The following is a 22750-nucleotide window of genomic DNA, read 5'->3' as shown; positions in this document are numbered from 1 at the left end:
ACAGATTGAGAGTCAACACAACTCTACTTGGAGAGATTGAGAGTCAACACAACTCTACTTGGACAGACTTAGAGTCAACACAACTCTACTTGGACAGACTGAGAGTCAAGTGGCTCACCATCATAGCGTAGCCTCAACTGCAGAATGTTTGCGGACGACACGGCGGCGTAGGCCCTGACCGGAGCAATGTAATACTCGGCCCAGCGAATCAGGGCTAGACCCGAATGGTCAATCAGCTCGCGACGCAGGGCCACTGTGTGCATCCGGATTCCACCCAGGTCCGCATCCGCGTCCGTCTGAAAACACACAGAAGTAGAGTTAGGTAAAACACACAGAGGTAGAGATTTGACATTATCCAGAAAAGTCAAAATGGCTTGATGTAACACAACTTCTGAAATTCAAGGCCTGGTGAAGCCAAGCCATTAATGTGCTACAGACAAACAAGCTTTTTACTTGCCGTTTTACATCTTCTAGTTACTTGATAACTCGCTCAGTAGTATTGACTGTGATACCTGCGGTTAAGCTTATAATGGCTATTTCAAGCCGCAAAGTGCCTTTTTCTGCAGTATTTTTTTCAAAATAGGTAGAGTTAGGTAAAACAGGCACAGGTAGAGTTAGGAAAAACAGGCACAGGTAGCATTAGGTAAAATAGACTCAGGTAGAGGTAGGTAAAAGAGGCACAGGTAGAGTTAGTTAAAACGGGCACAGGTAGAGTTAGGTAAAAGAGGCACAGGTAGAGTTAGTTAAAACAGGCACAGGTAGAGTTAGGTAAAAGAGGCACAGGTAGTGTTAGGTAAAACAGGCACAGGTAGAGTTTGGACACAGGTAGAGTTAGGTAAAAAAAAGACACAGGCAGAGTTAGGTAAAACAGACACAGGTAGAGTTAGGACACAGGTAGAGTTAGGTAAAACAGACACAGGTAAAGCCAGGTAAAAGAGGCACAGGTAGCGTTAGGTAAAATATAGACACAGGTAAAGTTAGATAAAACAGACACAGGTAGAGTTAGCTAAAAGAGGCACAGGTAGAGTTAAGCAAAACAGACACAGGTAGAGTTAGGTAAAACAGGCACAGGTAGAGGTAGGTAAAACAGGCACAGGTAGAGTTAGTAAAGTGATGCAACAGACTTCATCCTGCATACATGAGAGAGACCACCAATGAGATAACAATATCGTTCAATTCACAGGTGATGATATCATGTAAATGGAGTCATGTCAAACTAGTCTGGCAGGGACCTGATTTTCCACTGCTCATGATGCCAAAGCCACTGAGACTTAACGCGATTTCAAGCCGCAAAGTGCCTTTTTCTGCAGTATTTTTTTCAAAATAGGTAGAGTTAGGTAAAACAGGCACAGGTAGAGTTAGGAAAAACAGGCACAGGTAGCATTAGGTAAAATAGACTCAGGTAGAGGTAGGTAAAAGAGGCACAGGTAGAGTTAGTTAAAACAGGCACAGGTAGAGGTAGGTAAAAGAGGCACAGGTAGAGTTAGTTAAAACAGGCACAGGTAGAGTTAGGTAAAAGAGGCACAGGTAGTGTTAGGTAAAACAGGCACAGGTAGAGTTTGGACACAGGTAGAGTTAGGTAAAAAAAAAAGACACAGGCAGAGTTAGGTAAAACAGACACAGGTAGAGTTAGGACACAGGTAGAGTTAGGTAAAACAGACACAGGTAAAGCCAGGTAAAAGAGGCACAGGTAGCGTTAGGTAAAATATAGACACAGGTAAAGTTAGATAAAACAGACACAGGTAGAGTTAGCTAAAAGAGGCACAGGTAGAGTTAGGCAAAACAGACACAGGTAGAGTTAGGTAAAACAGGCACAGGTAGAGGTAGGTAAAACAGGCACAGGTAGAGTTAGTAAAGTGATGCAACAGACTTCATCCTGCATACGTGAGAGAGACCACCAATGAGATAACAATATCGTTCAATTCACAGGTGATGATATCATGTAAATGGAGTCATGTCAAACTAGTCTGCAGGGACCTGATTTTCCACTGCTCATGATGCCAAAGCCACTGAGACTTAACGTCATTCTGGTACCTTTTTTGCGCTTGCTGTTTCCTTTGGAAGAAGTTTCAGAACTAACATGTCCCCCTATACTTTCTAGACTGACGTCTCTTTGCTTTGACGTAAAAAATTGCACACGGCTTTGGAAGAGATCGAGATTCCACAAGAAGCGCTTAAGGCGAAGTGCGCCACTGAAATTTAGAGTGATGGGACTTAAACAGCCATTTTGAGTTGTTAGCAGTTTTGCACCTTTCAATCTGTCTACTTTCATGAAATGCATATGATTACACTATACAAATTCATCAAAGTCTCTAAAAACATATTTCATTGCACCAACCCGGCGAATTTTTCTGTCTTTTCATTCACTCTTCCGATAAAAATTCCGATTTTCAACCCTTGACAACAGACATTTCTGCTCGCCCAACGCGGGAACGTCGTATACCGTTTGAACAGCAGTTCTCTCCCCTGTGTCATTCGGCGGTTATTTTCGGTTAAATATGGATTCTCCTGGGGAAACCCCCCTATTTTTCAAACAAGCAAACCACAGACACTTTCCATATACGGGGGTATGACGTAAATACCTGGCCACGATTGGTCAGATAGGCTCGCGTGGCTTTTCGCGTTTTAAAAGTCGTCTGCTCACCGCGTTTAGTTTTCGACTGAGTTTGCTTAGAAAAATGGCACGTGTGAAAAGATCAACGCTCCGAAAAACACATAATGAAGGCAAGCGTATGAGAAGACAACAACTGAAGAGTTGCAGAGACAAGAGAACAACTAAAACACAATCGGTGACCAAGCGCACAAAATCTGGATCGACCGCTGTGGCATGCAGATCAAATTCTGCGTCAGGACTGAGAGTGTGTTCTTGGCGGTTTGACGCGAAAACAATTCAAGACGAACACATAGGCCTACACAGCAGCCACTAGTCAAAAGCGACAGGTCCAGAGGCTTCCCAAACAAGGAGATGTCTTGTTGATTTGGAAACCTTTGATGGTATTGACTTGTAAACGAACTTTGTTGTCCGCAATGTAAACAGCCAACGCTGTCACCATGCCCAGACTCAAAACAGAGACACGGCCTTGCAGTGTACGCGCATGTGAGGAAGTTGTTCCAGGTACCGCTGGATACCTTGCTTCCAAAGAAAGCGGTCAAACGGATTATGGTCTCATCAGGCAAGCCGTTTATTCGTCCAGACTCCTTGATATGTGGGCTAGGTGCTCAACAATTTAACAAATTTTGTGAAAGTTTAGATTTGGTAGGCATGGATCACAAAACCTTCCAGAAGAAAGCTGATAAACTCTATCAACGACTTGATGTAGATCTACTGGAGGAGAAAGTATTCAGTGAGGCTGTCCGTCAGGTCAGACAGATACACGCAACGCACAATGGAATGACACTGTCTGATGATGATGTTCTTGATATCAGTGTAAGCTACGACGGATCATGGCTGACCAGGGGGCACTCGTCCCACATTGGAATAGGGTGTGCTGTAGTCTAGACGTGCTGACTGGAATTTGCTTTGACGCTCATGTTATGTGCAACTACTGTCATACGTTTGCCAGACAACTGGAAACAAACTTCTCCAGGAGAAACCCCTGGAGTATGCTGCCTGGCTGGTAAAACAACTGGACATCTGTGACAAGAATTTTGCAGGTGAGTGCGTAGATCTATTACAGTATGTGTGTATGGTGCGTTTGTGAAGACGTTTGTTGAAATGGGATGATAGTGTGTTGTGTTTGAATTTTACATAGATCTGTAAGTGTTTGTGAAAATGTGTGTCAGTGTTTTGTGTGCGCTGTCTATGTGAAGTGTACGTGTGTGTGTGTGTGTCTGTGCGTGTTTGTGTATTTGTGTGTGTTTGGGTACTAATCCATGCATAGTAATACATGTACTGAACAAAAGCAATAATAGCGTCTATGTTGGTAGATCTGTGGCTGATTGCCTTGTGTGTGTGTGTACACGTGTGTTTGTGTGTGTGTGTGTGTGTGTGCATGCATGTGTGCATGCATGTGTGTGTGTGTGTTTGGGTACTAATCCATGCATAGTAATACATGTACTGAACAAAAGCAATAATAGCGTCTATGTTGGTAGATATGTGGCTGATTGCCTTTTGTGTGTGTGTGTGTGTTTGCTATTCAGTGGCTGACTTTGACTGAAACGGTGGTTTTATTTTTAGGTTCCAGTGGCATCATGGAAGTCGAGGCGGCTCGGGTTCTGTGGGGCAGGTCAGTGTCGCAGCACAATCTGCGATACACAGTTATCCTGTCAGACGGTGAGACAAAAACCTTCCAAGAACTTTCCAAAATAAAGCCTTATGGAGATCAAGTAACCATCGAAAAAGAAGAGTACATCAATCACGTTTCCAAGCGTCTTGTAACAGCGCTTCGCAACCTTGTGACAGACTGCCGCAAAAAAGGAATCACTTTGGGAGGGCGAGGGTATGATCAGCTGACTCTGAATACAATCAGGAAGTTGACGATATATTATAATCGGGCAATTAGGGGGGGGGGGGGGGTAAGACAGTTGCAGACATGAAACGGGCAGTGATGGCATCTCTGCGTCACGGCTTCTCAACAGATGACAAGCCACAGCATGACTTGTGCCCCCATGGTGCCGCGTCATGGTCCTTCTACCAGCCCCCAGGACCACACGCAAAACTCGTCCATACACCTCTCAACTTCAAGAAGCTGAATCCTCCTCTAGAACCAGTTTACCAGAGACTGACGAAAGATCAACTGCTTCAGAGATGTGTGTCAGGAAAAACCCAAAACTCTAATGAGTGTCTCCACAGCAGCGTTTGGGTTCGCTGCCCCAAGGACAAATTTGCATGCAAAAATCGCGTACGGTTTGCAGTCGTCACAGGGGCTAGGGAATTCAATTTTGAACCAGCGGCTGCTCTCAACACTGCACAGTTCTACGGCTTTACAACAGGCTGTAACATGAAAAGACTAAACAAGGCTAGGAGTGTAAAAGGGTTCTTGGCAGCCTCAGGTTCAAGAAAGATCAGCTAAACAAGAGACGCGACACTGTGCGTGCAGCTAAACTCAAAAGACAGGATGAGCTCATCAGACTACAAGGGGGTGCAGCATATGCTGCTGGGCAGTTTTAGGTAAGCCTGTAGTTACCAGGTGTCTGTGAAAAATACCTGAACTATGTTAACATTGATTTGGGGTGAATGAAAGAGCTTTGAAATGTTCTCGGCATTGTTTCTCTGTTCAGCGTTTTTGCATGACCTGCTTTCTAGGAAACTGTTTTTCTTCAATCCAGCTGTTCAGAATGCAATGCAACTTAAGGGACATGCTTATCAGAGGACAACCTGTGGAATGACAACAGGAATTTTCTTGAAATTAATAAATAACTGTTCAGGCGGGTCATATTTACTAAAATTGTGCTGAAAAACATGATAATTCATCTAAAAAAAATATTTTATCAGAACTATTCATCCTAGAAAAAATCCCTGTTGTCATTCCACAACTATGGACTCCTACATCCTACATACAAAAAATCACATTCCTATGATTTAAGGGGAAGCTAAAAAACGTGTTCCTAGCAACCCATTTTGGCAGTTGGAGATTGCCGTTTCCATGGTAACGGACAGTGACGGTACTGAAAACGTTATCCGTTTTGAAATCGTATATGCCTTACCACTTCATAAGCATATAACATTAGCCTATGGTAGAAGTAAATACAAATTTAGATTTTAGTGGCTCCCTTTGCCTTAAGGTTTGGACACGTTGAGTCCAGGATGTTGGAAGCAGAAAGCACGCAAGTAGAGTATGTAGAATAAACAAAATACTAAATGGCTTGCTATGTCGTACCAGATTGCTTTTTGGCTCACGTAAGTGTAGCCTATGCAATGCTAACTTTTGTCTGTCTGTGCGTGCGTGCGTGCGTGCGTATGTATGTATGTATGTATATCTGTGGTAGAAACTTTAAAGGCACAGTGCAGCTCACAGCCTTCGTTTTGCGTTTTGGTTGCAGCTGAGTGCATTTACAGTTCAAAAATCCTCCTATGGTAGTAAAACAAACCCAAAACTACCCAACGACGACATCTGTGAAGCTCGACAGTTTCTTGTTCACGCGAGTGCATAAATTAACCTAGTTATTACGTGGTGTTTGGTCGGAGTTCGATTCAACTGAGTGATTCCGGCCTCCATTTTGTTTTACACAAACTCATGATGACGTCTGACATAGTTTGCTAGTGACGTGTCTTTTTTTGCATGATGTGGTGATCTACCTGATCTAAATTTAGATCCAAAAATAGGCCAAGACCAGCCGGGTCCGAGTACGAAATTAATTCGTAAAAATACCGCAGTTCTTAACTCTTTGGGTGCAAGTCAATGAAACTTGGTAGTTCTTCTAACGGATAGCTGCCTGATGTATGACTAAAAGCCCCAGGCACCTGGATTTGACAAGTTCAGTACCTTTAACATTTGACTGAACACCAAAATACTAATTTTACCTGGTTATTATTCAAACAACAGCTTCAAAGTATTGAAGCAATGATCAACATTTCTTCGGCACGTATGTAGTTAAAGTCTGTATCCAAAGAAAACGGGTGTACTGTGTAAAGTCTCTATGTGCAAAGTGATGTGACAGACTATGTACTGTGTAAAGTCTCTATGTGCAAAGTGATGTGACAGACTATGTACTGTGTAAAGTCTCTATGTGCAAAGTGATGTGACAGACTATGTACTGTGTAAAGTCTCTATGTGCAAAGTGATGTGACAGACTATGTACTGTGTAAAGTCTCTATTTGCAAAGTGATGTGACAGACTATGTACTGTGTAAAGTCTCTATTTGCAAAGTGATGTGACAGACTATGTACTGTGTAAAGTCTCTATTTGCAAAGTGATGTGATAGACTATGTTCTGTGAAAAGTGATGTGACAGACTATGTTCTGTGTAAAGTAATGTGACAGACTATGTTCTGTGTAAAGTGATGTGACAGACTATGTTCTGTGTAAAGTGATGTGACAGACTATGTTCTGTGTAAAGTGATGTGACAGACTATGTTCTGTGTAAAGTGATGTGACAGACTATGTACTGTGTAAAGTGATGTGACAGACTATGTGCTGTGTAAAGTCTTTATGTACAGAGTGATGGGACAGACTATGTTCTGTGTAAAGTCTTTATGTACAAAGTGATGGGACAGACTATGTACTGTGTAAAGTCTTTATGTACAAAGTGAATTGACAGACTATGTTCTGTGCAAAGTCTTTATGTACAAAGTGATGTGACAGACTATGTTCTGTGTAAAGTCTTTATGTACAGAGTGATGGGACAGACTATGTACTGTGTAAAGTCTTTATGTACAAAGTGATGTGACAGACTATGTTCTGTGTAAAGTGATGTGACAGACTATGTACTGTGTAAAGTGATGTGACAGACTATGTTCTGTGTAAAGTGATGGGACAGACTATGTACTGTGTAAAGTGATGTTATAGACTACCGTAAAAGTCGACCTATACGACGCACCTGGATATAAGCCGCACCCCCCGATTTTTAAAAAAAAATCAGAAAAATCCATACACAAGCCGCTCCGGCATACAAGCCGCGCCTAGAAGCAAAGTTCAAGTCAAGAAACATCGAAAGTCAACGAAAAAAAACCACACACACACAAAAACGAACCGGCTAACTTGTCAGTTTTGCACTTTACTTTCAGCATCAGATGTTGAGTGATTCACAGAACTCTGGACTATCAAACTGTTCTCTCGTCCTGCACACAGCACCTGTAGTTAGTTCTGTAAATCACTCAACATCTGATGCTGAAAATCCGCTGAAGTCGGACTCCTCAGTGTCGGAGATGAACAAGTTCAGAATGGCTTCTGGCACAGAGTCACCGGAAGTGTCACTCTCGGCCCCACTGTCAGTGGCTGTCGTGTTGTCTGTCGCGTCGTCTGCTCCAGTGATGATCTCAGCCTTTCTGAAGCCGTTGATGATCGTTGACTTTTTGACAGCATCCCAAGCTTTCAGGACCCACTGGCACACATCTGCAAAGGTTGCTCTACGCATGCGGCCAGTCTTTGTGAATGATTTCTCGCCATCCACCATCCACCTCTCCCACTCATCCCTCATCACCACTTTGAAGGGCCGGTTCACACTGATATCGAGGGGTTGCAGGTACTTTGTTGTGCCACCCGGGATGATAGCGATGATGGAGTTGGTGGCAGTGATTGACTTTTTGACCTTCTCAGTGATGTGTGCACGCATGCTGTCCATGACTAACAGAGCTTTAGTGCGACGGAAGAAACCCCCTGGCCTTTTCCCATAGCATTCTGTCAGCCAGGTGTCCATCATCTTCTCATCCATCCACCCCTTCTTGTTAACCTGCACGACGATCCCCTTCGGAAACTTTTCTTTCGGCATTGTGATTCGCTTGAAAATCACCATCGGCGGAAGCTTTTCACCCGAAGCCGTGCACGACAAAACACAGGTGAAGTGTGTTTTTTCATGTCCCGTTGTTTTCAGTGCCACAGAAGACTCGCCCTTTTTGTTTACTGTGCGTGTCAATGGAAGGTCAAAGGTCAACGGAACCTCATCCATATTTATGATGTTCTGTGGGCCAATCAGATTCTCAGCTACCTGCTCTTGTGCGTAGTTTCGAAATGACATCATTTTCTCCTGAAAGTCTGGCGGCAGCTGTTGGCACAAAGTTGTACGTGCACGCAGTGACAGACCTTTGCGCCTCAAAAATCGGCAACACCAAGATTGACCGCCTTTGAAGTCGTCTATCTTCAGACGTGTTGCAATGGTGCGTGCTTTCAGACGAAGCTGAACAGTTGAAACACCGCGACCATCCGCACGTTGTGTGCTGACCCAGTCCTCCATTTCGTTTTCTAATTGGGGCCAGCGTGCCTTGCAACCACGGAATGCTTTTGTGGATTTCTTGCATTTCACAAGTTCGCCTCGTTGCTTTCGCCAACGCCTAATCGAAAATTTTTAATTAAATTTTGATTTAATATAATATACTTACCCAATTCTTATGAATGCATTGACTTTAGTCCCACATGCTAGATGTCGAAAAACCTCTCAAATTACCTGCCCTTAGTAGGGTGGTAACCAAGCTAAAAGCGACGCCATAGCCGTTGCTATGGCCTGACCTTGCTCGGTTACCCATAACACCCTGCGCACCACGTGAGCGCCAGCATCCGTAATAATCATTCGAGACTATTAGTCAAACAAAACCCCCAAGGACATAATCCAGCGGGGACGGATGGGAGGGTATTAACTATAAGAATTGGGTAAGTATATTATATTAAATCAAAATTTAATTACAAATTTTCGATTTAATCACATATTCTTACTCCAATTCTTATGAATGCAGATTCCTCCTAAAGGTGGAGGGAACCTACTTATGTCCTTGCATGAACCTGCCCTGCAGCCACTAAAACCAGCAATGAACTGGAGCCGTCTAGCCGCGTGCAGGAGAAATCCCAAAGATAGAAACCGATGAACACATCATCTGACCTCCAGTAAGCCGTTTGCAAAGCTTCGCCTAGGCGACCAGAACGCAACACGGCAATAAATGTAGCAGAGCCCCTAGAGAGAGACAAATAAAAGATGTCTCTTTCGCTCCATTGTAAAGACATAAGAACCTGAGCTAAAGCTCGTGGTTCCAAAAGACAGTAACGTCAAAAAAGGGATTAAAAAAGTCTAACCAGACAGTTAGAAAATCCGAATCTCCCGGAGCGAAAATCCTCCCAAGAGGAGGGAATCAAACACCAGAGGATATTGACCAGGTTTCTGAAACCCCAAAACCTGGCCAAAAACCGTGAACAAACGGCACCAAAAGCCCTAAGGCTACATCCTCGGGCAAACCCCAAAAACGCATGCGCCTCACTGCCCTATAGGGCTGAGGCCCAGAGTAAGTAGAACAAAGTCCCACGCGCTAACCAAGGGGGAGCCTCTAAACCTCATAAAACAAGGTCCTTGATCATGCCCACAAGAGGGCCATGAGCCACAGAAGAGAGGCCTATTTGTTTCAAAACAGCTGAGATAGCCGAGACGCCGGAACCTCAAAGAAGAGGCCCAGCTGCCCAAAGCCAAAACTGAAACAGAGGTGAAAAACCACCTGGCTTGAGAGAGGGGCGCTAAGGAGTTGCACCCCCGCTCTAAATCCCCAATTGGCCAAAGAGGCCAAACAAGGAGCATACACAGATAAAGTGGAGGAAATATATGCTTCGTGCCCAAAGAACAGAGTAAGAACCCATGATCTAAAACACAAACAGCACGCCTCCAGACCCGTAATCAGATGGGCCAACCCCTGAGCAAGCCCTGAGAGGACCTGCTGAGCGAGTCGGCCCGATCGCAGAGCTGGCCGGGGAGAAATTCCCCTGAGAAAATGATTTAGTGTGAAAACCCAATCAGAATCCCTTATACTCTGTCTGACAGGGAGTGAGAACTTGCTCACCCCAGCTAGTTCACATAAGAAGCAACAGACGAATTGCCCGAATGCAACAGGACATGCCTGTAAATAGCCAAAAAGGAAAGGCTAGTAGACTAAGAGCTACTGCTCCTAACCTCAGGCAAAAGAGAAGCCCAAGGATTCACGTCTACATCACAGCCTCAAGACTGCAATCACCATTGCAGGCCCCATCTAGACGAAAACGCATCCAAAAAGTGGTCTAAGTCCAGGGGGAAACAAAGCTAGGGAAAAAAGTCCCCTGAGCGATCCAAAAGGATTCCAGCCACCTTCCCGCGTGGAGGAACCCACTCTGGAGGCGGACCCTCATGTCCCAGACCTGTGAGGCCGAACCCCCCAAAAAACTTGAGGAAAGACTAGAGGGCCAGCAAAGCTATCGATACCGTCCGACCAAAGATTGGGTCTAAAGACCCCGCAGAGGCCTGCTCTCGTGCCAGTCTGGCAGTGAAAAGCGCTAAAAGCCTCCCTATTCTCTCTTGTGTGAAGAATAAACCTTCCAAGAGACAAAGTCGAACAGCATGCCCAGGTAAACAAGAAGGGCAAAGCCCATACGACTCACATGCTTTACACATTTTTCCTACCAAAATACATGTGACCTTGACCCAAGGTCAAGGTCATCCAAGGTCATGCAACACAAAGCTGTTAATTCAAGACATAGGAAGTACAATGGTGCTTATTGGCTCTTTCTACCATGAGATATGGTCACTTTTAGTGGTTCACTACCTTATTTTGGTCACATTTCATAAGGGTCAAAGTGACCTTGACCTTGATCATATGTGCCCAAATGTGTCTCATGATGAAAGCATAACATGTGCCCCACATAATTTTTAAGTTTGAAACAGTTATCTTCCATAGTTCAGGGTCAAGGTCACTTCAAAATATGTATACAATCCAACTTTGAAGAGCTCCTGTGACCTTGACCTTGAAGCAAGGTTAACCAAACTGGTATCAAAAGATGGGGCTTACTTTGCCCTATATATCATATATAGGTGAGGTATTCAATCTCAAAAACTTCAGAGAAAATGGGAAAAATGTGAAAAATAGCTGTTTTTAGGCAACATTTATGGCCCCTGCGACCTTGACCTTGAAGCAAGGTCAAGATGCTATGTATGTTTTTTGGGGCCTTGTCATCATACACCATCTTGCCAAATTTGGTACTGATAGACTGAATAGTGTCCAAGAAATATCCAACGTTAAAGTTTTCCGGACGGACGGACGGACGTCCGGACGGACGGACGGACGTCCGGACGGACGGACGGACGGACGACTCGGGTGAGTACATAGACTCACTTTTGCTACGCATGTGAGTCAAAAACCTGGGATAAGGACAGCTCGGAATTTTGCCTGGTTACTGAGAGCACCAGGCAAAAAGCCTGGTTCAACACCAAAAGGAAGTGCAGCTGACAAGCTGATTGACCTTGAAAAAGCTCAACCAGCCCCCGAGATAGTCCAGAGACCAACACCCCCAGAAACCGAGCCCTTTCCTGTGTGCAGAAACGCAGAAGGAAAGCTCATGTGAGAGCACCGAGGAAAATCTCAGCCAAAGCTGAAAGCTCTAGCCCATGCCGACCCACCTCCCGCAGAGAGGGAGGCGACACTGAACCAAAACACCCCTTTGTAACCGGGAGCGCATAAATGCGCTGCCAGAGGTCCACGAAGGAAGGGAAAGATTCCAGCTATTGAGTAGGTCTTAACAACCCCCGAAAAAGCCTGACCCTTGCTTCCTCCAACCAGCATGAAATCAAACCCCTTGTAGAGGAAGGAGATCACACCAAGCAAAAACAGTGTGGGCCTAAAACGTCACCGAGAAACTTCTCCGCTCAGTGACTACCCTAGCCCAAGCTGCCAGCAGCCTGGCTAAAGCCTTAACCAAGGCATCCTCCCTAACCCAAAAGAGCGTTCAGGGAGGAAAAGATTGCCTATAAGAAAGCACAGAAGAGAGTCTCAGCCAAAGCAGAAAACTCCAAACCATGCCATCCTAGCTCCTCCAGAGAGGAGAGGGAGGAGTAACATCATGACAACTCCATGTTCCCTGTGGTCTGTAAACGAAGCCAGAAACTAGCCCCTGGCAATAAAAAGTGCAGATCAGACCTTGAGCCTGAAAATTCCCTGCTATCTTCTTCCGCACTAAAAGTGAGGACGAAGCAGCCTGAAACCCCGAAGCCAGCAGTCCCCTGCGTATAAAGCAGCGGGAAAGGTGTAGGCTGAAGACCACTATCCTAAGGTGCGGAACAAGCCAAAAGTGTGGCATGAGGTAGGCAATCACCGGAGACTCAGCAAATGAAACAAATTGCGAGAAAGCCTGTGAAAACCCAAAGCCATCCCGGAAGAGGAAGGAAGAGAGACACCCCCAACCTATCCGGGACAAAGTAAACTGCAAAGGCAGACGCTCTATGTATGGGAAGCCTACAACCAGTAGGCAACCCTATACACTCCCCCTCCTCCAACAAGGAGTCCGACCTAACCACCAGTTGTGTAAAACACAAAAGGAGGGGAGACCGGGGAGGTCGCGCACTAAATACTCCTGCCGATAACACCGCCAAGAGTGTGGATGAAAAGCGTGATCAGTCTCTGACTGCCAACCCAACACCGCCCACCTGAACAAGAGGTGGGGGGAAGAGGGGTTGGTAACTGGCACAGATCTCTGCCGAGAAGGAGATAGAGTGGAGAAACAAGACAAAGCCGGGCCCGGCGCATCTTACCCCACCCGCTGTGCGAGAGAAGCAACCCAGTGCTAAGAACCAGACTACCTGGTTTGAACCACAACTCACCCCAAGTGGGGAGGGGGGTGGTCCAGCACAGCCGCAACCCCTAGAGGGGGTAAGGACTGAAACAGAGAAACGGCCGTAAACGGCCGATCCTCGCTCGTCCACCTGCCAAAGTCAAGTAGCCCTATCACTCACCCACCCCTAGAAGGGGGGGGGGGGGGGGGTGACCTATGCTGGCTAAGGACAATGACCACTGGCCAGGTGATACTATAACCGAGTCCCCGCAGACCATTGTGAATACAAAGAATGGGAGACTGGAGAGAAAGAGTATATTCTGTCTCCGCCTGTCCCAGGTAGACAGCCGGCACAGCCCGTGCAGAGAACAAAACGGAGCAAAGCTCATTGTTCCCTGACCACTGTGCGAGACACCCTGCCGAGAACAAAAGAGAGTCAAGCTCATTGTTCCGCGACCGCTACCCGCGACGAGCGCGGGCAGCTAACACAGCCACCTGTCCCAAATGGAGCAGAGAAGGAGTATGTAACGTAGCCTGGAAAGCCGTACATAGCACCCCCGCTGTGTAGAAAGGCCTCGATAGATGAGGAGAACGATTGTCAGGCCAGGCCATAGAGGCACAGACTGTGAAGACAGTCTAACAGCGCCCACCCCGTCCAACCCAGAGGGAGGGAAAGGGTGGACCCGCGACAAACGCGGGCAGCTAACACAGCCACCTGTCCCAAAAGGAGCAGAGAAGGAGTATGTAACGTAGCCTGGAAAGCCGTACATAGCACCCCCGCTGTGTAGAAAGGCCTGAGCCACTCCATGCCCCAGATGGGGAGGGGGGTGGCTCGTCACAGCAGTAAGAGCGACGGAGAGAGACGAACCGAGCAACGGCCGACCCCCCTCCGTCCACCTGCTGTAGTCCTATAGCCCACCGCCCGCCCACCCCGATAGGGGAGGCGAACGATTGTCGGGCCAGGACAATAGAGGTACAGACTGTGAAGACAGTCCAACAGCGCCCACCCCGTCCAACCCAGAGGGAGGGAAAGGGTGGAACGCTACTCCAGCCCCCACCCGATCCTGCCCGGTGGGCGGGAAAGAGTGAGCCACTGATACCCCCCCCCCACCCTGCCCCAAACGGAGCAGAGAAGGGGTATGTAACGTCGCCTGGAAAGCCGCCACCCGAACGCGCCCGGGGGGCGGGAAAGGGTGGGAAGCTAACACGGCCCCCTGCCCGCAAAGGGCAGATTGGGACAAGCCCTGGCCGTGACTTACCGTGCCCCCCCACTCCCCCTTCCTCACGGTAAGGGGGCTGCATGACCGACCCAGCAGTGCTGTTTTAAAGCAAGCCGAGCGGCCAAGGCAGGCGGGGAGCTGGCCCCCTCTCCTAAAGGAGAGAGTGCTCGCGAACAACCCAGTCTACCAGTGGCAGAAAGGACTGAACCGAACTGGCCGTTTGCACCAGGCGACGGTGCGACGCAGGAGCGCCCCCCCTATCCCCCCCCCCCATTGGCGGGGGGCTGCGTAACCACTGTGAAGTACCGGCGGTAAACAGAGTGGTTAAACGCAGGCAGGGAGCAGGCCCCCCTTCCGAAAGGAAGGGGTGCTCGAGAACAGCCCAGAGCCACCAGAGGCAAAAAAACGGGCTGAACCGAACAGGCCATTTGCACTTGACCACAGTGCGAAGCTGACGAACGGGTGGGCGGGAACCGCCGATCGCGCCTGAAACAGCTGAAAACACAGACCAAAACATCGTTAAGTCCCCCCAAAAGGAGGACATTGACTGATTCCTCTTACTCAGAGAAAGGGGAAAGAATAGCCACACGGCCACCCCCCCCCCCCCCCATCAGTCGCACCGACGACGATCCAACAAAAAGTCTATAAGGAGCCTAAAGGCTGATTAACCCCAACAGGGGAAGCGAGCTGTGAAAGAACTGAACCCACCCTCGGAGGGATAGGAACATAAAAAGAAGTGCTGTTTGACGGCCATTTTAAGACCGGCAAAAAACAGTCACCCAGAACAAAAAACTTCTGCGTGCGTGTTCAACACAAAGCTATCAACATTTATACCAAACAGACACAGGAAAGATCTCACCAAAAGGTAGACGGACAGGTAGACCCCCAAGAACCGGCTAGTCTCAAGGACGAGCAGGCATGTGAAGGCCAAAAGTGAGAGCGAAATTCGGACACGTCCACCGTGTGTTGTCGAAAGTCGAGAATGATTATTACGGATGCTGGCGCTCACGTGGTGCGCAGGGTGTTATGGGTAACCGAGCAAGGTCAGGCCATAGCAACGGCTATGGCGTCGCTTTTAGCTTGGTTACCACCCTACTAAGGGCAGGTAATTTGAGAGGTTTTTCGACATCTAGCATGTGGGACTAAAGTCAATGCATTCATAAGAATTGGAGTAAGAATATGTGATTAAATCATGCTTTCATTGACGCCGATTTGTTGAGCAGCAGCGCGATTGCCTTTTTCAACAGCCAAGTCTATGGCTGCAAGTTTGTAGGCTGCATCATAGGCCTGCCTCCGTGTTTTCGGCATCGTGGTTGTACGTTGCTTTGTTTTAGGAGATGTGCGTGTTGCTGTTCTCTGTAGTAGCAATGCGAAGTGATCGATCAAAACCGGTGTATGCCAACCCATTACTGTGTGAGTTATTGTCATGCTTCAAACTTCCGGAAAGAAGGTGAGTGAGTGAATTGAGGTAAACACAGCTGATTCAAGGCCATTACACAGCGGCGATCCAACTTCCGGAAACTAGGTCACTGAGCGAAGTCGGATACACGCCACTGATTCAGAAAAAGTCATTCATAAGCCGCACCGCCTTATAAGCCGCAGGGGTCCATTTAGGAAAAAAAAGTCGCGGCTTATAGGTCGACTTTTACGGTATGTACTGTGTAAAGTGAATTGACAGACTATGTACGGTGTAAAGTCTTTATGTACAAAGTGATGTGACAGATTTTGTTCTGTGTAAAGTGAATTGACAGACTATGTATTGTGTAAAGTCTTTATGTACAAAGTGATGTGACAGATTTTGTTCTGTGTAAAGTGAATTGACAGACTATGTATTGTGTAAAGTCTTTATGTACAAAGTGATGTGACAGACTTTGTTCTGTGCAAAGTGAATTGACAGACTATGTACTGTGTCAAGTGCTGCAACACTCACCACCACGTCGATCCAGCCCTGGATATGTTTGCTGCGCAGCACCCACTTGACGGAGGGGGGAGACTTGAGGATGAGGTAAAAGTCCAGGTCCATCTTCTTGTCGCCGTCTGACAGAATGTCCAGCTCCACTCGTTGCTCTGTCTGGGTCCCACCGCTCGGGACGTCTTGTAACTCTATGATGTAGACTGGTCTGTAGACATACGTAACATATAGTTATTGTAAAACACTGCTCTGTCTGGGTCACACCGCTCGGGACGTCTTGTAACTCTATGATGTAGACTGGTCTGTAGACATACGTAACATATAGTTATTGTAAAACACTGCTATGTCTGGGTCACACCGCTCGGGACGTCTTGTAACACTTTGATGTAGACTGGTCTGTAGACATACGTAACATATAGTTATTGTAAAACACTGCTGTCTGGGTCACACCGCTATGGGACGTCTTGTAACACTTTAATGTATACTGGTCTGTAACATGTAGTTGTTGTAACATGTAGTATTTGTAACATGTAGTTATTGTAACATGTAGATATAGTAACATGTAGTTCTTGTTACATGTAGTTGTTGTAACATGTAGTTATTGTTACATGTAGTTTTTGTAAAATATAGTTACTGTAACATGTAGTTACTGTAACATGTAGTTACTGTAACATGTAGTTATTGTAACATGTAGTTATTGTACACACACGGCTCTATGGTCGCTGATTTGTGGGTGCGTTACAGATTTACCTTACATTCTGGCAAACAAAAGCATCTGAAAGCGGATCACTTTCGTCATGCGGCGGGTGAGTCTTGTGTGCACATTTACCTGTCCTGAACGTCCTTCCTGGCCGGGGGGATGCATCCTCTGACCGGCTGTCTGTCCATCTGGGCCACCATGGCATAGGGGCTGGCTCCCATCTCGTTCAGACGACACTCTGGACTGGTCACGTCCGCTGCACAGGGACACACTGTTACAACAAGTGCTACATTTGGGCCACCATGTTTTAGGGGCTCAATAATTTACCCTTATTTCACACGACCCTCATACATTTAAAAACTACTAACATTCATGTCAATAATTGACCATTATTTCACACAACCCTCACCTTGTCCAACAAAGAAGAGCAGCTTGTCTCCGTCGACCTCGCTGTATGAGGTCACAGCCTTGAACCTTCGTTTGACCCACGACAGAAACAGGTGCTCATTGTCTGCTCTCGGCATGTTGCGTCTGCGACCACGCATGTTGACACGAGCTTTGCGCTTCTTGAAGCGAATGGCAGAATGGTGCTGAACCTGAAGAAGGCAAACACAATCACCTGAAACTTGGCAAAAACATTCACATGAAACACGGCAAACAGACAGACACAGCAAACAGACAGAAAGACAGACAGACAGAGAGACACACACACACACACACACACACTACCAGAAAGCGCTGCCTTGCGTGGGGTTCAAACTGGGGCGAGATTTCCACCTTCCAGTGCCACTTGACAGACAGACACACACACACACTCACCAGAAAGCGCTGCCTTGCGTGGGGTTCAAACTGGGGTGAGACCTCCACCTTCCACTTGACAGACAGACAGACAGACAGACAGACAGACAGACAGACACATACAAACACACTCACCAGAAAGCGCTGTCTTGCGTGGGGTTCAAACTGGGGCGAGATCTCCACCTTCCACTTGACAGGCTGCTGGGAGTTGAGCACAAACACCAACACACGCTGGTGGAGCTCCAAGCTGTTCTTGCCCGCCCCCTCCCCCCGCCACTCTGCAAGGTAAAACACAGCTAGCATCAGGTAAAAAAAAAGAGGTAGCATCAGTTAAACACAGGTAGCATCTGGTAAACACAGGTAGCATTAGACCAACACAGGTATCTTCAGACAAACACAGGTAGCATCAGCCAAAAAAAGGTAGCATCAGACCAACACAGGTAGCATCAGACCAACACAGGTAGCATGAGACCAACACAGGTAGCATCAGACCAACACAGGTAGCATCAGGTAAACACAGGTTTGTTTGTTTGTTTGTTTGCTTAACGCCCAGCCGACCACGAAGGGCCATATCAGGGCGGTGCTGCTTTGACATATAACGTGCGCCACACACAAGACAGAAGTCGCAGCACAGGCTTCATGTCTCACCCAGTCACATTATTCTGACACCGGACCAACCAGTCCTAGCACTAATCCCATAATGCCAGACGACAGGCGGAGCAGCCACTAGATTGCCAATTTTAAAGTCTTAGGTATGACCCGGCCGGGGTTCGAACCCACGACCTCCCGATCACGGGGCGGAAGGTAAACACTGGTAGTATCAGGTAAACACTAGTAGCATCAGGTAAACACAGGTAGTATCAGGTAAACACAGGTAGCATCAGGTAAACACTAGTAGCATCAGGTAAACACGGGTAGTATCAGGTAAACACAGGTAGTATCAGGTAAACACTAGTAGCATCAGGTAAACACAGGTAGCATCAGGTAAACACTAGTAGCATCAGGTAAACACAGGTAGCATCAGGTAAACACTTGTAGCATCAGGTAAACACAGGTAGCATCAGGTAAACACTAGTAGCATCAGGTAAACACTAGTAGCATCAGGTAAACACAGGTAGCATCAGGTAAACACAGGTAGCATCAGGTAAACACTAGTAGCATCAGGTAAACACAGGTAGCATCAGGTAAACACAGGTAGCTTCAGGTAAACACTAGTAGCATCAGGTAAACACAGGTAGCATCAGGTAAACACTAGTAGCATCAGGTAAACACAGGTAGCATCAGGTAAACACAGGTAGCTTCAGGTAAACACTAGTAGCATCAGGTAAACACAGGTAGCATCAGGTAAACACAGGTAGCATCAGGTAAACACAGGTAGCATCATGTTAATACAGGTATCTTCAGACAAACACAGGTATGTTCAGACAAACACAGGTAGCAGGGGCTCACATCCACGTCGGACATCGGACATACATGGATATTTTTTCCAAATGTCCTATACATTTTTCATGCAAGAGGACATGTGTCCTAACTCCTATTGTTTTTGTCACAAAGTGGTCATTGTCCGATTATGCTTTCATTTGATCCGGACATTGTCAGTACTTTCCAATTCAAAGTAGTTTGATTTGCTATTGTATCAATGTTTTGCGAAGCTAGCATCAGGTAAAAAAAAAGAGGTAGCATCAGGTAAACACAGGTAGAATCAGGTAAACACTTGTAGCATCTGGTAAACACAGGTAGCATTAGACCAACACAGTTACCTTCAGACAAACACAGGCAGCATCAGCCCAAAAAAGGTAGCATCAGACCAACACAGGTAGCATCAGACCAACACAGGTAGCATCAGACAAACACTGGTAGCATGAGACAAACACAGATATCTTCAGACAAACACAGGTATCTTCAGACAAACACTGTGAGATATCTTCAGACAAACACAGATATCTTCAGACAAACACATGTATCTTCAGACAAACACATGTAGGGGAAGGGAGGGCAAGTCGACCCCTCCAACAAATGCAGCTTATACCTCTCGTCTTTTTAAAAAAAAAGATTGTTTTTGTTGTAAAACCTGGTGTGTTCTCTTTCGTGTAAGCGTTGTGTGGAATATGAACGATCCAACTGGCACGGTTTTTCAATAAAATATAAAAGAAAAAAATCCTGAAGCATGGACGACTTGCCCTCCATGGAGGGCAACTCGTCCATGGGGGGCGGGTAATTCGTCCAGGTGGAAAAGGTTGTTCATATTACCCAATAGCATCACCTCGACATATGAAATTGACTGAAGTAACTTTTCTGTGTCAGTTTTGTTAATCGGAAGTGAGAATGACGTCATAATGAGTCGGCCTACCTCGGAAGTCGATCGACGTCTTGGCTATGCAGGGAGGGTGAGTATTTGAAGGGATAGATGTTCAAACATCTATACTTATTAGTTGCTCTGGTTCAAAGCGAAGCAAATGGGAAAATATATTTACAAATTGGACTTGTAATTGATTTGTGTCGCCCATTTCAGGTTGCGTGAACGTGAAATAGTTTAATAGGCCTACTAGTATACGCGCACTTCCAATGACGGGAAAGCGCACCCCCCCCCTCTCTCTCTCTCTCTCTCTCTCTCTCTCTCTCTCTCTCTCTCTCTCTGTCTTAATTAATTAATCAACGCACAACTTTGAATATTATTGTTTTAAGGCTACGTTCACTTTTATTTCAAATACATACAAAGAACTTTTACGGGTTCTTCATCTGACACTATTTCTTGGAGATTAAAGAGTCTACACAGACGAGAGAGTGATATGGACCCATAGTCGGGTATTGTGACCCGGGTCGAGTTACACGACAAAGGGGGGGACGAATTACCCGATCATGGTACTCGCTGAACATTGCTATTTACCATTGTTCCTGGGATAGCCTGAGATCTATAACTTTCGACTAGTTGTTATGAAAGCCAAAGCTTTTTTGCAGATCTGGTGCATTTTACGAATCAGCGGCTCCCATGCACTGACTGTTGTTTTTTTTGTGCAACAATTTTAGAGTGGAAACCATCAAAATTGACAAAGACTTACCGCTTTGCTGGGCCCGTTTATTTCGACGTTTTTTTTTCTTCAACTGATTCAGGTTGGGTAACTCTGGCTTATGAAATCGATGATAATCACCCCTGCAGTGTCATGTTCTCAAAATCGAGGGGGGACGACATACCCGAGGGGGTCGACTTGCCCTCCCTTCCCCTATCTTCAGACAAACACAGGTATCTTCAGACAAACACAGGTATCTTTAGAGTAGACAAACACATGTATCTTCAGACAAACACATGTATCTTCAGACAAACACATGTATCTTCAGACAAACACAGATATCTTCAGACAAACACAGATATCTTCAGACAAACACATGTATCTTCAGACAAACACATATCTTCAGACAAACACAGATATCTTCAGACAAACACATGTATCTTCAGACAAACACAGGTATCTTCAGACAAACACAGGTATCTTTAGAGTAGACAAACACAGGTAGCATCAGACAAACACAGGTATCTTCAGACAAACACAGGTAGCATCAGACCAACACAGGTAGCATCAGACAAACACAGGTATCTTCAGACAAACACAGGTAGCATCAGACAAACACAGGTATCTTCAGACAAACACAGGTATCTTCAGACAAACACAGGTATCTTCAGACAAACACAGGTATCTTTAGACAAACACAGGTAGCATCAGATAAACACAGGTATCTTCAGACAAACACCGGTAGCATCAGACAAACATTTGTGGACTCCCCCTGCAGTGGAAAAGTCCTTGGGCTGGATCTTGAATCTGACTGAGCATAAAACACAGGTATCTTCAGACAAACACGGGTATCTTCAGACAAACACCCCCGTCACACTACCTGTGTGGACTCACCTGCAGTGGAGAAGTCCTTGGGCTGGATCTTGAGGCTGACGGAGCGTGGCGTGGTGGCATCGTGTGTGGCGTCAAGCTTCAGGTTGATGACGTGTACCAGTTGGTGTGAGGGGGACGAACTGTTGGAGAAACAGCCGCGGCCAGGCTCGTAGTGCATGTGGTACGCAGTCACGTACTCTGGTTGGGGGTTGGGTTGGATGTCGCATTTCTTGGCACTTCCCTGGTCTGAAACATTGAGAGGAAATCACCTTACACATATATTCTGGATGGGGGTTGGGTTGGATGTCGCATTTCTTGGACCCTCCCTAGGCTACAACAACAACAACAATTGTAAGTCTGAAGACCAGAGCTGAGTGTTAGTAAACTAAGAGTAAGAGAGACATAAGACATGAGTCTCACCCTGGTAGGGGCTCACATCCACGTAGGACATATATGTATACGGATATTTTTTCCAAATGTCCTATACATTTTTCATGCAAGAGGACATATTATATATATATGTCACAATGGTTTTGTCACAAAGTGCATGCCCGTAGGCCCATAGTGTGAAGACCAGTGCTGTCAGTAAGAGACATAGAGAATACTACATGCCTTACTGTGTCGTACCAGATTTACATGAGTTGATTTCTAAAATATTGAAGCAAAAGCGAGCTTTTCAATATTTGAAAAAGTAACTCGTGTAAATCTGGTTAGACACAGCACGTCATGTAAGTAGTACTAGTAGTATTCTGTTTATCTTACATACTGTCCTTACATGTATTTTACTCATAACGGCCCGCAGCCGAGGTGTCCAATTTGAAGACGCTTCTTATGGAACCTCAATCTCTTCCTAAGCATCGCGCAATCTTTGGCGTCAAATCAAAGAGCAGTCAATCTAGAAAGTATAGCGTGAAGTGTTAGTTTTCAATATTCAGTCAGCAAGCGCAAAAGTTTTTCCAGAATGAAGTTTGTCTCAGTGACTGTGGCATCAAAAGCAGTGGAAAATCAGGTCTCTGCCAGACACGACCTCATATACATGTTATATAATACTAATGTGTGAATTGAACTATATTGTTATCTCATGGGCGGTCT

General features: G+C 46.1%; 1 protein-coding gene across 2 annotated transcripts in view; it reads right to left on the bottom strand.

The window, feature by feature from the left end:
- LOC138948389 (transforming growth factor beta receptor type 3-like) overlaps positions 1-22750 on the bottom strand; it is a 66524-nt gene that overhangs the window by 35551 nt on the left and 8223 nt on the right. For both annotated transcript variants that reach the window (XR_011449983.1, XM_070319919.1), the window contains exons 3-8: positions 21680-21904; positions 17913-18055; positions 17389-17575; positions 17109-17235; positions 16298-16487; positions 119-296 (exon numbers count right to left, since the gene is read on the bottom strand). Coding sequence is in view for 1 of the 2 variants with exons in the window: in XM_070319919.1 (XP_070176020.1) it covers positions 119-296; positions 16298-16487; positions 17109-17235; positions 17389-17575; positions 17913-18055; positions 21680-21904 (1050 nt within the window). In the remaining variant the exon portion in view is untranslated. The remainder of the gene's footprint in view (positions 1-118; positions 297-16297; positions 16488-17108; positions 17236-17388; positions 17576-17912; positions 18056-21679; positions 21905-22750) is intronic.

The sequence above is a fragment of the Littorina saxatilis genome, linkage group LG15 (genome assembly GCF_037325665.1).
Source record: "Littorina saxatilis isolate snail1 linkage group LG15, US_GU_Lsax_2.0, whole genome shotgun sequence".
NCBI lineage: Eukaryota > Metazoa > Mollusca > Gastropoda > Littorinimorpha > Littorinidae > Littorina > Littorina saxatilis.
This window is presented reverse-complemented; position numbering and strand designations above follow the sequence as displayed.